The following is a 15739-nucleotide window of genomic DNA, read 5'->3' as shown; positions in this document are numbered from 1 at the left end:
ATACTCATGAAAGCAGATTGCCACCAAGTTGCATCCCGAGGCCAGTATGTTTAGTAGTCCCAGGTCCTTCGCGCATGTTGGGGCTTGAGCTTGGAATGTCGAAGTCCAGACGTCTTCGGGTTACAGTCAATGGCGTTTTAGCTGTTCGGGGTGTCTTTGGCCATGCCTTTTGCGCTGGGCTAGGAGTGATATTGACGAAGTCGGCAAAATCGAAATTCTGCGAAGGGGTATTTGGTTGAAAGTTCATAAAGCCACCACCAGCACCACTGCTACCTCCAGGCGTATTCATCATCGATGAAGGTAACGCAAGGACCTTGGGAGGTGGAGTAGATGGTGGTTGCATTCTCGAACGAGATGGATTTGCAGGAGATGGGGAGGTTGCTAGGTACAGCAGTAAATCTGCACCCTCTTCACCCGACTTTCCATTCTTACGACGGCCAATGCTTCCCTTATTCCGAACTGGCGACGGAGTTCGTGGTGGAGACGAGCGTAGATTGAAGGAGTGCTCAGGAAGATGGTTGTCCTCGTCATCTGATATGGCCGCAAAATTATTGTGCATGTCGTTATGTGAACTTCTGGCATAGAAGGATAGGCTTGGGCCAGAGGATGTTGTGAAGTGAGGCTGTTTTCGTGGTTTGATCGGAGACGATTGAGTAATCTGATAGCCACGGTTATTGATCGGCTTCGTTGGAGAAGAACGGAACCTCTTGCGTGAACTCGCACTTGAGCTTGGCTGCTCGAAGCTGTTATAGTGTCGTTTCCTGTATTCGCTGCCACTTCCACTTCTTGGTCCAACCTGATCCGAAAAGATTGCGGAATTCTTGATTGGAGAGCTCCTAAAGTCAAGAGCAGCGCTGGACGAAGAATCCGAGAACATATCTCCGCTTGATGTAGGCCTTCTCTTCCTCAGCTCCTCCTCAACTTTGGGCTCGATGCTGTCAAGGGTGAGGTCCTCCCAACCCCGAGCGGCTTTGAATTGTGCGAGTGCAAGACGAGTCTTGAGTTTCCGGCCAATCTAGAAAAACATATTAGCCTCGTAAAATACATTGAAAGTTAAGATATCTGCCAGTCTGTACCTTTCCAACTTCAGCCCGCTTTAATACAGCGTCTACCACTACCTCGGGTTGTTTCTTCTTCCATGGCGACGACATGCTGATATGGAATCTGCGCAATTATATATATATGCCTTTGCCCAGCTCCAACAAATAATGCGATCGACACTCGTAGGCCTTTGAAGTGGGTTATCGCTCTTTATCGGGTCAAAGTGAGGTCGGCGTCAAATCGAAAGGGGTGGAGATTGGATTTGTCTCGCTTCGGATTTTGCAGGGCTGAAAACAATTGTGGGAAGCGGGCGGGGGACTCTTGTATTATATATTGGACAAGTGGACCTGCAGAAGGGAGATTTCCTGAAGGGGAAATATGTCGACCAAAAGACTGGTGAATGTTGTCGTCGACGGGGTTCGGTTAGGCAAATTGAGGTGAGGGAAGAGACGAGGAAGATTGCGTGGGACGATAACCCATTCTCACTTGGCACGGGAGTAGGTACAGTAGTTGGAGGGGAGACGCGAAACCTGCGCTTGGCCAATCATGTGCGCGTTGCCGAAGGAGCGAGATCACGTCCGAGGTCCTTGTTCAGTGCTTGCAGTCCAATTGAAACGGTCTGAGAAGTGCGGGGCCTGCAGCATCGAGCACAGTAATCGCGTGTTCTATTCGCTGTACTCGTATCGAGAATCACACCATGCGCGTAAGCAGGGAACCTTGTCATCCGTGCTGTCTGCCCTGTTAGCTGGCGCGCCATCCCATACTGTAGTACTGTAGTACGCCTCTCTTCGGTGACTTTGATGCGCAAAGCCCAACCCCATGCCCGGGCTCGAGCGCAGGCTCTTTTTCCGTTGCAGGGATTTCCAGCAGCCACCGACTGCCGACGTAATGACGATGCCGAGCAATCAACTTTCTGCTTGTAATCAGCAAGCATAGAGTAGGTAAAACCAGAACCCCAGAACCATCCGACGAAGACTTGAATCGCTTTTCATTTCACAACCACAACACATATCCAACCCAAGCATCCTCACCAATGCAACACTCGACGTTGTTCCGACAGACATCACAGTAATTTTCTCTGGGTTTGCAGAGCGCATCGTCAAAATGCCTCAAGTCATCAGGGGAGTACGGTCAAACTCAGAACCAAACAATAACACCGGCACTCCCGGGAGCCCACGACCGCACGAAAATAGACGTGTAACTTTCGAAAATGGACGGGAACGGGAGGAGGAGAGTGAAGCGTATTACGACAGTCGAGCCGCGACACAATATGAATTCCAGAGACGTGCAAGCACATTGCAGACATACTATTGCGAACACCCAGAACTTCTACCTCAACTACCCTTCACATTTCGACACGGCTTCAAGCGCTGGAGACTTGGGGGTTATATTGCGCTGATGGTCTTCGATGCATGCGTCGTGCCGATTTTGCTGTACTATACCATGACGTTTGGAGGAAACGTCGAGGGCTTCATCACATTTGCTGTGATCACAGCAATCTGGGGAGGACCTACATATGTCGAGTTTGCGGTTCGGTCGTTGCGTTTGATCAAGCAGCAGAGGTTTTACAAGCCGTTGGGTGTGGACAAGAGATGGGCATTTGATATCACGAACTGGATACTGGTGTTATCGATTTTTGTGGTCACGGTTATCCTTATCGTTGGTGCTGCACCCCACGATGTCTTCCTCCGAGTTCTGTCAATGCCGGGTCCTGCTATCCTTTATTGTATATGTGGCCCGATCTTTCTCATGAGTCTGTATAATCACTTTGGATGGAAGGCGCCGTTTCGAATCAGTTCGACGCACAAGGGGGAACAGGTCTTTCCGGGAATATTTTACATTGTGGAAGACATCGTTGCGGTCAACTCTGGAGGTGGAAGACCGTTTAGGGAGGGCATGTTTGCAAGATACAGAGCTAGTCCTATTTTCCGCAAGATGATGCGAGATCTGTCTTGGTTTTGGTCAATTCCTGGCTTGATAATGGCTGGGGCTATCACGGCTGTGGTAGTCATTAATCCTGTCCCTGAGCCAGTTTCATATGGACTTGGTATGTCGAAACTTCCAGCTGATGTGTTCAATCACTAACTTTGCTCAGGATGGGGTGTACCTTTTATTTGGGCGGGAATCTGGGCTGCCATCACGGTACCATGGGTACGATCAGTAATGAAGAAGGAGAAAGAGAGTTGGGAGGCAGAGACCAAGATGATGACTTCAACAATGTCGAAGCCACCCTCAGCTCAGGGTTCAAAACCGTCGTCTATCCACGGCACGGAACCTACAGCCGCCACAGAGACTACAGAAGCGACACAGGTGTAGATTTTTGCAAGTATACCCAAGATGAGCATTGTTTTAAAAGTATGACAGTATGAGAATGAGCCGAAGATATTTGGGGAAGAATGGCTACCAACAGGACTCCAGTTGAACGTGGAAAGATTGGGGAGGCAATTCGGCAGTCATAGATCTGGTGGTCAATTTCCAGCCAGACGATGCAATCATGCATCTGTATTTATAGGAGGCTTTGAGTCTCTAACAAGAGCAAGACAGGATAGACTTGTGTTCAAAGCAGCAGCTCTAGGACACTCAAGTAAATAGACGGGTTCCAAGATGCCATACTTTCTTAATGCTAGTGTTCCCAACTCCCTTACTAACCAAACACCAGATTTCGATCAACAATGATTGCCAAGATCAACAGTCCGCTTCCAAGAGGCTAAATTTCGATGGCTTTCAAATATGCCCAGCAGTTGCCCACTTTCTGAACTTGATATTCGGTCCTAGTGGACACCTGCTGTACAGTACAGTTGGATTCACTTCCGATCCCACTGACCGACCGGTAACTCGGCTCAGCAAGTAGGTGAAATTTGCTGATTTTGATAGGCAACAAATGAGAACCTTACGAGTTGATTGCAGGATATATTTCTTAATTAAAAATCATTTGAAACTCTACAATTCATATCATCACTCACTTGGTAGGTACGTACTAAAGAATATAGCTCTCAGATAATTAGAAGTATAAGTTGTGACCTCGCAATCCTCGTCTCTGCCAGAAGTGCGCTCTGCGAATATCGGCAACTTGCCAAGGTTTACTGGCTGTGTAGCTCGGCTCCAGCAGGCTTTAACTTGGAGTCCCCGCTGCATTCCCCATAAGTTTTCCCCGCATAAGCCAGAGAGGGAAGGTAAGCCACCCGTAAAGCTCCTGCACATCAATTAAGGTCCCCTCATTCAGCAGCTCATACTCTCTTCTTTCTTTTCTTTAAAAAAAAACCACAACAATCAATCATGAGGTCGAACGTCAGAAGAGCAGCACCGTTGATCCGGTCTGCTATCCAGCTCCAGCGAAGGAGCTTCTCAGTCTCCAATGACAGACAGGCACAGTATGGCTTCATAGGCCTCGGGCAGATGGGTACGTCATTCTCGGCACAAACACACGCGACCCTTCTTTTTGCGAATACCTTCAATTACTGACTGAGTGATGTGCCAGGCTATAATATGGCTCGCAACTTGCAGGCCAAGCTGCCTTCTACAGATACGCTTCGTGTTTATGACATCAATGTCGAGTCTGTTGACAGATTCGCAAATGATACCAAGGGATTAGATGGAGCTTCCGTGCAAGTTGCGGCTACAGCTAGAGACGCTGCCGAGGACTCTGTACGTGCACAATTTCATCTTTTATAGTAGCATCTTTCTGATTGGAAATGCACTGTGAACTTGAAGAAAATCTGGGGTAAACTCTAACTGTCTCCCCCCACAGGAAACAACAATCACCGTTCTCCCCGAACCCACTCACGTCAACAACGTCTTCGGGCAAATCCTCAAGCCCCCGCTCTCCACATCAGTCGTCTCCAACCCTGACCGCCTCTTCATAGACTGCTCTACCATCGACCCGTCCTCCTCTCGCGAAGTCGCCAACGCCGTACACGTCACACAGCAAGGTCGTTTCGTCGATGCACCCATGTCCGGCGGCGTCGTCGGCGCTACAGCCGGGACGCTCACCTTCATGCTTGGAGCCCCAGACACGCTGCTCGCCCGCGTCGAGCCAATCTTGCTCATGATGGGCAAGAAAGTCATACATTGTGGTCCTCAAGGCGCTGGCTTGTCGGGAAAACTAGCGAATAATTACTTACTTGCTATCAACAATATCGCTACGGCCGAGGCCATGAATCTAGGTATCAAATGGGGCCTTGATCCCAAGGTTTTGGCCAATTTGATCAATGTCAGTACGGGCAAGTGCTGGCCTAGCGAGATCAACAACCCCGTCAAGGGCGTGATAGAAAGCGCGCCTTCGAGTCGGGATTACAAGGGCGGCTTTGGGATCAGTCTAATGAGGAAGGATTTGAATCTGGCGATTATTGCTGCTGCTGAGGCGGGGGCGAAGCTAGAGTTAGGAGATAGGGCGAAAGAGGTTTATGAGAGTGCTGAGAAGCAGGAGGATTGCAAGGGGAGGGATTTCTCGGTTGTTTATAGATATATTGGGGGTGCGGAGTAGGTCTTTGAAGTACCTCGAGCACTTTTGAGATGCATTGTGAGGCTTTGGCTCTGTACATATGGAGTAAATTTAGACTATATGGCCCAAAATATGGATCATCACCTACCTTCCGATAGCATAAGCCTAGTGCAGTTGATTGTTTTATTTTGGAACTTCGCCAATCCAACTTGGACTTGTTGTTCTATGTCGCTTAGAATACCGAGGTGATTGGTTTTGCTCAAGGATATTTGGGCCTATGCACTTCATCGTTGATTTCATCTATCTGCCTCTGGATCTTCAAGATAATGTCTTGGTTCCCTATCGTCGAAGAGGCTTTCTATTGTGTCTAAAAGTACTGTTCCAGTTTGGAAACATGTCATGCATAGAGAGTCTGTAGATTATTAGCTAGGTTAAAATCTACTTGAAAGAGCTTGTTCGCTTGTGAGATATCACTCCCAACTCCATGATGCTGCTTGGAACAAATCTCGACTGTTTCTAGCTTTTCGATGGAGATGATGCTGGGAAGACAACAAGGTCATGTCAACCCCACTAAATTTCCAGGGATCGCAACACCCAAGACCACCAGAAACGTCAGCCGAACAACGCCCAGAAATGCCCAGCTTGACATGCTTTCAGCGCTGCAACACCATCTTCTCCTGCCAATTTCTTAATATATCCTCAACTCATCTCAACTTACCTTATCGAACACGACCACAATTGCAATTTCAGATCTTTTCAGCTCCCACGATGCACAAGACCCCCCCTCAGCATGCATCATCGCACGGAAGCGTGCAGCCTGCATTGCCCGCCAATCAAATCTGCAGATTCAAACCCGTGATGGCACCGTACCTGTCAATCCGCCAGAAAAACTAGCAGTTCCTAGCATCATGGACCTCATTGAGAAGCAGGTTTGGTTCTGTAGGTAAGAATGGGGGTTTTGATGGTATAAAGATAAAGATCGTTCTTTCCTCTTGTCCTTTGGATTCTTGGACAAGCCTCAACAGACGGACTTTGTGGATTGTTCAGCTCTGAAGAGTGACGGTGATCGACACTTTGAAGGAGTGCAGTGTTGCTTGACAACTCCTCAATTAGTATCATTATCTTGGTAAAATATTCATACATCATCTGTTGCCTCATCAATTCTAACTTATATCCAGGGAAGAGATCTATCAGCAATACCTCAAGCAGCCACTATGGCACCCAATTTGAAGGTCATCGTCCTCTTAGGCCTTTGCTCAACGGCATCAGCTTCAAAGCCGAAAGATCTCCCCGGTGCAGCATCCTTCGTCGTCCCTACAGCTTTCCCAACTTCTGTTTTCTCCAGCTACTATGTCAAGCCAGCACCCACCGTCGAGCCGCAACCTGCTCTATTCGATTCAATTCTCAACATCACCTACCCACTGAATCTCACGGATCCAACAACTGTTCAGACCGTGAACGAGGATCCAGTCTTCTACCCTCCCGGTATTGCAAACATCACCAACGCCACCGCCGAATCTCTCGTGGAGTTTGCTTTAGCCGAGATCAAAGGCATCATCTATGACGATGGAGGCCTTTCAGGGAACTGTTCAAAATGTATCGCTGCACTTAGTGTGGGCAAGTTCCTGGCCCAATCCGCACCGACGTTCGTGCCAGCTGCTATGATCTCGCTGTGTCAGGCTACAGGTTTCCAGTCTAACATGACCTGCAAAATAAACTACTCGCCAGGTGGCTTTGGAGCTATTTGGACCCAGGTCCTTGCGCTGGCGGACGTGACGGGTCTTGACGGTCGATATATCTGCAATTCTCTTAGCTCTAATTTCTGTCCGACGCCTGCTACGAGTCCTCTGAATACGACGAACTTGTTTCCTAAACCTAAACCCGAAAATGCGAAGGCGCCAAAGGCGAGTGGGAAGCGGGTCAAGGTCTTGCATCTGTCGGATTTCCATCTTGATCCGAGATATCAAGTTGCCTCGGAAGCAAATTGTACTTCTGGGTTGTGCTGTAGATACTCTTCGGCTCCGACTTCACAGGCTGTGTTCCCTGCACCTCTTTACGGAGCTTACAAGTAAGTTCTGCGGTATAGTTTCTGGGACACAACTAACATACTCAGGTGCGACACCCCATACTATCTGGGTCTTGCTGCGTTACAGTCCATTGCTTCCTTGACTGGTACGGGAACTAAATACGCCAGTCCAGCATGGACGCTCTACACTGGTGATCTCGTATCTCACGACACTCAGAACCAGCTGTCTCGAGAGTATGTCGAGTACACGGAGACAAGCATCTACGATATGTTCAAATCGTACATCAAAGGTCCCGTCTTCGCTGTTCTTGGTAATCATGATTCCAATCCTGAGAATATCGATGGGCCTCATAGTCTTCCGGGACCTTTGGGCAAGCAGTTCAGCTGGAACTATGATCATGTGTCGGCGCTATGGAAGAATACTGGGTGGATTGATGAAGCAACGGCAGAGCAGGCTGCAATCCACTACGCAGCTTATTCTGTCAAGAATCACTACGGTCTCCGCATTATCACGCTTAATACTGACTTCTGGTATCGGACTAATTACCTCAACTTCATCAATACCACCAATCCGGACGTCTCTGGGACATTCAGTTTCATGATCAAGGAGCTTCAAGCTGCTGAAGATGCCGGGGAACGAGTGTGGATAATCGGTCATGTTTTGAGTGGCTGGGATGGAACGAATCCACTCCCAAATCCGACAAACTTGTTCTACCAGATTGTCGACCGATACTCGCCTCATGTCATTGCCAATGTTTTCTGGGGCCACACGCATGAGGATCAAGCTATCATCTACTACGCCAACAATGGCACTGTTCGAGATGCCGCAAATGCTTTGACTACTGGTTGGATTGGTCCGTCAGTCACACCTCTCACCAACCTGAACTCAGGATACAGGATGTATGAAGTTGACACTGGATCCTTCGATATTTACGACGCCTATACGTTCTATTCGGCCGTCAATTCATACTCAACTCTCAACTCCACAGGCCCTACATACAAATTCGAATACTCAACTCGAGAAGCCTACGCCAGTGCCGTGGGATGGCCAAAATCCGCACCACTCAACGCAACCTTCTGGCACGGTCTCACAGTCGCTATGGAATCAAATCGAAGTTTGATAGAAATTTTCAACACTTATCAAGGAAAGTCGAGTATTAAGAGTCCCAACTGTACGAGCGATGCTTGTGCTGCGGCGAAGGTTTGCTACATGCGATCTGGTAGTTCTGCACTGGGGAGAGCTTGTCCGCAAGGATTTGCTTCTGTCCAAAGTCCATATACTGGGAAGAACTTCTGATTGGTATTGATAGAAGATTCTCGCTATCAAAAGCAACGCCTCCTAAATTACAGAACATCATAACTCTCAGAGCTTCGCCTCAATTCTTAGTTGCTTACCCTCATATTCCTCGGGTAAGAACCAGTTCAGGTATTCATCCGCCATGCTCTTGGTAATGTTTTTCTCCTCATCCATCATCTCCTTGCCTTTGAGATACTTGTACAGCTCCGCATCTGCATGCTCCTCTGCATCATACGCATAGACACCTAACGAAGTCGTCGGGTTACCATACAAGTTCGGACTTCTCAGCACAGGCTTACCACCCAATTCCAAAGTCATCGCCTTATCCCTCGCTTCCTGCGCAGGTCCATCAGGCAGCTGCCAAATGACTCCATTCAGAAACGAAACCTGCTGCTTGAAATGCGCCTTCGGCATCCTCGCCTTCTCATACACCTCGATCGCCTGCCCAAGGCTGATCCTCCCCTGTACAACCTGGCCAACACACCTCCCCAAGAACGCACCATCCTCCATACTCGTCGCCGCCCCCTGCGCCATATGATTCACCATTGAATGCGCCGCATCCCCCATCAGCACTACATTCTTCCCCGGCGAACTCCAACTCTCCAACGGCCCAGTAACAAGCAACGGCCATCTCGACGCCTCGGGAATCATATCCACGATCCTCTTGATCCTAGGATCGTACTCTGCATACTGCCTCCTCACTTCCGCTACGTCGACTTCCTCTACTTTATCTACTAGTCTATCGACGTGGTGCGAGAGCACGAGGTTGAGATCTTGACCGCTGGAGATGGGGTAGGTGATTATGTAGGAGTTGTCGCTCATCCAGACTTCCATTGTTAGTTTGTTGATTAGTTCGCTTGCGAGGGGGTCTTCGCGGATACGAGAGTAGGGTACTATGGCGCGGTAGGCGCAGTTTGTTGTTGGAGGGGTGGGTTTTACTTCTGGGAAGAGGGTCCGGCGGACGATGGAGTTGACGCCGTCGGAGCCGATGAGGAGGTCGAAGGTGTGAGTTGGGGTTATGGGGGAGGCGGTGTGCACTATTACGCTGGAACTGGAGTTGGACGTGTAGTCAATGCTGGTGACGCGGGAGTTTGTGTGGATTATTGCGCCGTGTTTGAGAGCGACTTGTACGAGGCCGGAGTGTAGGTGGGCGCGGTGGATGACCCACCAGCTATGAGGTAATCCAGTCAGTAATGATGTACTCAAACACTCTTTATACATGGGTATCCGGCTGAAAGCAGAGATAGGACAGATAGAAGACAATGAAGAGGGAACAGAGAATGGGAATGGGAAGGGGGATGCGAATGCGAATGCGAATGGGTCTTACGGGTATCCCAGATCTCTCTGCACGTTGGGAATCATGCGTGTATAGCCTACTTTCGTCCCATCTCGACGCCGCAGATTGAGCTCCTCGAACTCGACGAGGTTGGAGCCGATCACGTCTGCGACGCCCCATTTGATGAGGAGGCGGGAGACGTTGGGTGTCATCTATATCCATGGCATTGTCAGTTATGACTAGATATGAGTCGTTATTCTTTTTTTTAATGTGAGCTGGTGGGAAAGAAAGGGTATTGGAGGTGATTCGAGCCGATCGCGTTTTGAAAATGAGATAGTTGATAAGGAAAGGGAAAGTTTACTTGGATACCAGCGCCAATTTCTCCAAGTTCAGCAGCTGCTTCGAGAACGGTGACTTCAGCTCCTGCTCGACGCAGGGCGATTGCTGCTGCGAGTCCACCGAGTCCGGCGCCGCAGAGGCCGATGTGTATGTTTCGATTAGGCTGGAAGGAGTCAGTTAGGAAGTGTGTCTAAATGATTATATGTCTGGAAATGAGGTGAGGGGTATCTTGTCTTACCATTGTAGAAGATGTGAGTGCTGGATTACTTCTTGATCAGTGTGTCTAGAGAGGGTGATCAGGGCTGAGTGAAGTATGAATTGGACAGTCTTTCAAATGTGAGAGGCGAAGTTAAATAAACTGACTAGTGTTCCTATGGAATTAAGCACTTGCCCTTTAACCTTTCTTCCTACCAACTCACCTCTCCATCATATAACTTGGTTCAGCATCACAACATCTTCCCAAGTTATTTCCGCCCTGGTATAACATGACAATGGATCCAAATCATTGGCCAACCAACTGCAGACACCCGCAACGATCAACAGAATATCCAGCATCTGACGTGTGCTAGCGAATGGGAATATTCGGGTTTATCTTTAACTTTGTGTTGTGACAGGTGACATCTCTACTTCCTGGCCGTTGACATGACATTTCGGGATCTGATTTGATGTAGCGGGGAAGTAAGGGCGAGGTGAAGATCAGAGAGTGACGAGCTTGTGATACAATGAGGCTCGAAAGGGAGGGGTGCATGGGAAGTTGAGATCGAGGAGGTTAAGCGAGTGGGAATATTCGGCTTTAATTTAGAGTTCGGCTTTACTGGATGGGGGTGATACAGATCGAGATTTGTGAGTGGTAGCTAGCTGGGATGATACTAGTTGTATCAATGTCTGTCGTGTTGAGCTAGGATCATGTTCGAGGAGGATTTCAAAGGATGCGGGGTTTGCGTAGTAGCTGGATGCAATACCGTTATCACTTGTTCGTTCCGAAGCGAGAATGGGAATGGCATTACTGTTATTCCCCTATCTCCTTCTATTTTGAAGCTTTCTCTCTGCTGGCAAACTGGTGCAATTTTTCTTGCACAGACGTCGAGTGGACTTACGAACTGTTGCAGACGGCCTTGCGGAGAACGGCCCCGAACGTCGGGTTCGATCAGCCTTGCCATGTCCCGGGATTTCAATGATCAATGTATTCAAAACGCTTGGACTGACCATGGGAGAATAGCGAGATCGACAGGATTTCCTAAGGGGTTCTTCCTCTCTGGTTTCGGTGCCGTTGTGAATAACAGTACGTCGGTTGCCTCATTTGTTTACTTACACTTTCGTACTGCTTCTTCATAACTGGCGAATCTCTTTTAGATTCGAGGAATTTCGCGTCAACAAAAATTTAACGACGAATAAATACAAATCACATAGCGAGTTGACATTGACGCGGTACCTCCACAATGCTCATCTGTAGCGCGTGCTCTTCAATTTAGCCAGTTGCCGACAATCGCGCTTTGTAATTCATATTTGCTGAAGCGATACAAGAGTTGATAAATGATACATCAGATCAAAAATGTCGTGAAGGCGAAGATATTGTGAGTGCCTAATTCACCTTTACCGGTTGTTAATGCAGCTCCCCGGTTTGAGTTTCAACAAACAAACAAACTCTCGCTTCCGCTTCGTCTCAAGATTATCAGACACCACCTCACTTCACCTCACCTCATCATCAAACATCGATCTCAGCAGAACCTGACGATATATTGACCTAGTCAAGAAACACGATGGATGATACTACTCTGGAATCTCTAATGAACATCGATTGCCTGTTCAGCGAGTGTCAGACTCCAAGTCGACCACGATCCAGCAAAGTGCGCTCACTTTTCCTTCCCATCCAGGCACCAAGGTTCATACAGCGTTACAATTTATCTGAAGCATTGGATCACTGACCACGATTCTCCATAGAAGACTGAAAAACTGACCGCCAGAAAAATCCGCGAAGCTCAACAAAAGTCCCTGTCCTTCCATTCAAAACGGCTTTGCCTACACTCCGATTGGGACTACATTCGATCTCGCGAAGAGGATTTCCCATTTCAACGCGAAGCTGTACCCGCTAGGGATAGCATCTTGGCCCTGAAAAACAACCCTTCATACTCTCAATCTGGTATCATTCAATCATACGGCAAGGTCAACTTAGGCGACGACGTATGTAGCTGCTGTGCTCGAGTCTTCGCCTCGGGTAGAACGAGGAGCTGGAAAGGTTGCGTATCGTTCCCAATCGATCTAAAATACCCTGGCCGTGCGCCTGGCTCTGTTCCTTTCCTAGGCCAGTGTGCAAACTGTCATTGGGGTAGTCAGGGTTGGAAGTGCTCGCTAAGGGTCGGTGGAGGTGAGTCGATGATGCAATATTTCATGAGATTTGAAGCTCATTCCTGAACAGTTAAAGAGCCTCCTCGTCGTCAGCGCGCAGACTTGTTCCAGAGTAGCGTTTTCCAAAACACTCACCTAGGCAACAAGCATGATATGAATACCATGGAAGGCTGCATCAACGCTCGAAACGAACTCCAAGGTATCATGAACCAGGTCTCACGCCGGATTACGCAATTACAGAACGAACGAGAGGTTGATCCGGTTGGAGAAGAGAATGCGCGATATGATGAAGATGACGATGATAGTTATGTCGGCTCGACAAATTCTCGATCAGTCCCCCAGGCTCCTCCAACTCCTCGGCCTCGTCGACGCGGAACTTCATGCACACCTCGTACTCCTCGTACTCCTCGCCCGAGTTCTCGGAAAGTGGTAGCCAGTATCGAAGATGACGATGACAGCGACTATGTGGGACCAAGGAGTACAAAAATCACTTCTCATGAAAAATCAAATCGTCGAACTCGTCAGTGTTCCAGGTTTCCCTCTCCACCCCTAAACTCCCGGATTGAGGTTGTGATTCCTTCATTTCGACCTTCAATCCAACGCTCAACACGAAAGGCGTCTTCTATTGAGGACAAAGATCGATGATAATTAGGGGGGGAAAGCGAGCAGCACTTTTCTTGAACATTCCCTCAACTATGGAATTTTTGTAAAGAAAAACTTTAGGAGTTAACACTTCTTGTAATGGTTTATCTCTGAAGGAGGGGTAGACAATGTTTTCTTCGAGGATTCCAAGCTTACACCTGCTTTGTTTTGAGTTGAGGTTTTCTCAGCATGACATAGTTCTTCCCCTGCTCCGGCGTGCCCCCAAACTTTGTCATGTCCATTGACTCCGTTCCAATAATCTCAAAGCCTTGTGTCTTAAAAAGCATCATGGAAGCTGGCACAGTGGCAACATAAGTCAATCCTACGTTCTCGTCCACAATCTCGTCAAGACGCCGAGACAGCTTGGTTGCGATTCCCTTTCTCTGGTATTCAGGCAGCACTGCTATTCCTTTTCGGTCTGCTCTCTGGATTAGTTTCCCTACCACAATAACTTGATTCGTAGCCGTTAATCAATGCTTACGGTAGTGTATCTTTGAATCATAGCCGTAATTTTTAGATATGCCAATCAAACCTACCATCTCCTTCAACAACGCTTTGTCGACTCCCTCTGGCAGTGGCGGCACACCGGACGACGCTTCAAGTTGCTCTTTGGTCCACTTTCCTGGTAGACCTAGGATGCTGTAGCCCACTATTTTCCTATGCCAACACGCATCTTAGCAAGATTCTCCCCAGTTGCCAAGGTAGACACTGCCCTGGAATATGCAATGAGAGGGAGGGAGTTGCCCACCCAGTACTAATCTCCCTCGCAAAGAAGAGCCTCTTGTCAGGTAACTTCCACCGAAGTTTGAAATACTCCAGCTGCCATGCTAGCCAGTCCTCGAATTTCACATCTCGCATTAATGCTGACCACTGCACATCTTGCAGCATTCCTTTTACGAAGATTTCAGGCATCAGTACGACATCTTTCTCCGATCCTTCGTATATCTCGATTTCCATTCTTGAGGTTTATCCGCTGATTGTTCGTAACGTGTCTTCCTGCTCCTTACAAAACTGGCAAAGTGACAAGGTCTTATTTGTTCTCTCTTATTTAGAAACTTCGTTATTGCAGCTTTCAACGCTCGGTTATTGCTCCTATACGAAAGTTGCTGGCGTAATACTTCCGATGCTTATCTTTATGTGCCTCATAGTAGCTGATTTATGCAGTCAGCAGAGATATAGATCACTAGGGGACGCTAGTTGAGGGGCTGAATTCTACCTTCCTGAAAGAGAGCGAATGCGAAGGAACATTACAGGACTGAGGGTTTGTACCAGAAAGGAACTGGAAGAATGCTCTGGTATGTCAAATGGAAATTATATGACATCAAGCAGTTCCAATAGGGGATTGAAATGGCCTTCCCCAAGTCTCATTCTCATCAAGACGCTCGATTCCAACGCTACTCCGTAGGAAGTGGAGAGAGGTTCTCAAACTAATGTAAGAGCAGACAATTATCAATCTTGTCCTTCGGGGTATCGAATCATGATCCCTCCACCTTCCTCGCCACCAATCCTCATGGTGAACTCCCCCAGTAATTCAAAACCCAACTTTCTGTAAAGAATTTCTCCTGCCGGACTAGCTGATAGTCCTATGATAACCCTCTCGCGTTGTGCACGCTTGACGACTTCGGTGACGAGCATTCTCCCAATGCCTTTCCCCTGATAGGCAGGGCTTACGACCACACTGGCCAAATACCACCTATTGTTTCGTTCAGGATGTGACTTCCAGTACGTGTTGTCGTCTCCGTCCACAGACGCGAAAAATTTCTTGGTTGCTTCAACATCGCAGGACCTATCCGGCCATAGGAAATTCTCAACCTTATCGTAAATCCAAAAGAACCAGGCAAATACAAAGAAGTACACCTTTGTCCATAAGCTGTGTTGGGACAAGTAGGCTCTGGCTCCTTCATCACCCCCCCGGCGACTAGATTGAGCATAGCCCACAGGATACGCTGGGTTGCAGTCCTCAAAGGCGACCAGAGATAAGCTTCGAGGGTTGAAGAGCCGCCTTCGAATTCCTTGACGAAAATTCCGAACGAAATCGGCGCGATATTTGGCTGCATGAGGTGCAATGAACTGGTTCACTGGGCTCTGCCAATATGCTTCTGCTTGGTGATGAGCAAGAATTGGAATGTCACCCATTCTAAGTGGGCGTAGCTTGAATGTCCTGAGTGGTGGCTGAACATCTGGACTCGAGTCGCCGGGTCTAGGAATCTCCTCAACTGCCTTGCTAGCATACAAGGAAGACATCTTCACAAGTGGAGAAGCTCCTGTGTAACAATCGATGCAAAGTCAAATGTTCACGTTGTGACTTATACTTCAATAATGCCATGTGCA

General features: G+C 48.2%; 8 protein-coding genes across 8 annotated transcripts; 4 read left to right on the top strand and 4 right to left on the bottom strand.

Annotated features, from left to right (window-relative positions):
- Positions 1–4: 4 nt before the first annotated feature.
- On the bottom strand, positions 5–1151 carry ONS95_009972 (uncharacterized protein; the record flags this gene model as incomplete). Its single annotated transcript, XM_058503539.1, has 2 exons — positions 5–1015; positions 1077–1151. The coding sequence occupies 2 exons, from the start codon at positions 1149–1151 to the stop codon at positions 5–7; spliced, it is 1086 nt and encodes a 361-aa protein (XP_058360251.1).
- Positions 1152–1820: 669 nt separating this feature from the next.
- Positions 1821–4066, top strand: ONS95_009971 (uncharacterized protein). Its single transcript, XM_058503538.1, has 2 exons — positions 1821–3088; positions 3137–4066. The coding sequence occupies exons 1-2, from the start codon at positions 2146–2148 to the stop codon at positions 3355–3357; spliced, it is 1164 nt and encodes a 387-aa protein (XP_058360250.1). The 5' UTR covers positions 1821–2145; the 3' UTR covers positions 3358–4066.
- Positions 4067–4110: 44 nt separating this feature from the next.
- Positions 4111–5982, top strand: ONS95_009970 (uncharacterized protein). The gene is made up of 3 exons (XM_058503537.1): positions 4111–4441; positions 4520–4686; positions 4790–5982. Exons 1-3 carry the CDS (start codon positions 4318–4320, stop codon positions 5522–5524), a joined length of 1026 nt encoding a protein of 341 aa, XP_058360249.1. The 5' UTR covers positions 4111–4317; the 3' UTR covers positions 5525–5982.
- Positions 5983–6696: 714 nt separating this feature from the next.
- Positions 6697–8805, top strand: ONS95_009969 (uncharacterized protein; the record flags this gene model as incomplete). The annotated part of the gene is made up of 2 exons (XM_058503536.1): positions 6697–7550; positions 7596–8805. The coding sequence occupies 2 exons, from the start codon at positions 6697–6699 to the stop codon at positions 8803–8805; spliced, it is 2064 nt and encodes a 687-aa protein (XP_058360248.1).
- A 66-nt stretch (positions 8806–8871) lies between these two features.
- Positions 8872–10847, bottom strand: ONS95_009968 (uncharacterized protein; the record flags this gene model as incomplete). The annotated part of the gene is made up of 6 exons (XM_058503535.1): positions 8872–9976; positions 10133–10293; positions 10443–10583; positions 10659–10678; positions 10784–10791; positions 10840–10847. 6 exons carry the CDS (start codon positions 10845–10847, stop codon positions 8872–8874), a joined length of 1443 nt encoding a protein of 480 aa, XP_058360247.1.
- A 464-nt stretch (positions 10848–11311) lies between these two features.
- On the top strand, positions 11312–13411 carry ONS95_009967 (uncharacterized protein; the record flags this gene model as incomplete). The annotated part of the gene is made up of 5 exons (XM_058503534.1): positions 11312–11702; positions 11966–11994; positions 12169–12267; positions 12362–12785; positions 12837–13411. Exons 1-5 carry the CDS (start codon positions 11327–11329, stop codon positions 13409–13411), a joined length of 1503 nt encoding a protein of 500 aa, XP_058360246.1. The 5' UTR covers positions 11312–11326.
- A 149-nt stretch (positions 13412–13560) lies between these two features.
- ONS95_009966 (uncharacterized protein) lies at positions 13561–14365 on the bottom strand (the record flags this gene model as incomplete). Its single annotated transcript, XM_058503533.1, has 3 exons — positions 13561–13826; positions 13890–14065; positions 14157–14365. 3 exons carry the CDS (start codon positions 14363–14365, stop codon positions 13561–13563), a joined length of 651 nt encoding a protein of 216 aa, XP_058360245.1.
- Positions 14366–14857: 492 nt separating this feature from the next.
- On the bottom strand, positions 14858–15652 carry ONS95_009965 (uncharacterized protein; the record flags this gene model as incomplete). The annotated part of the gene is made up of 1 exon (XM_058503532.1): positions 14858–15652. One exon carries the CDS (start codon positions 15650–15652, stop codon positions 14858–14860), a length of 795 nt encoding a protein of 264 aa, XP_058360244.1.
- Positions 15653–15739: the final 87 nt, after the last annotated feature.

This window comes from Cadophora gregata (genome assembly GCF_030347475.1).
Source record: "Cadophora gregata isolate MNR1 chromosome Unknown scaffold_4, whole genome shotgun sequence".
Lineage (NCBI taxonomy): Eukaryota > Fungi > Ascomycota > Leotiomycetes > Helotiales > Ploettnerulaceae > Cadophora > Cadophora gregata.
This window is presented reverse-complemented; position numbering and strand designations above follow the sequence as displayed.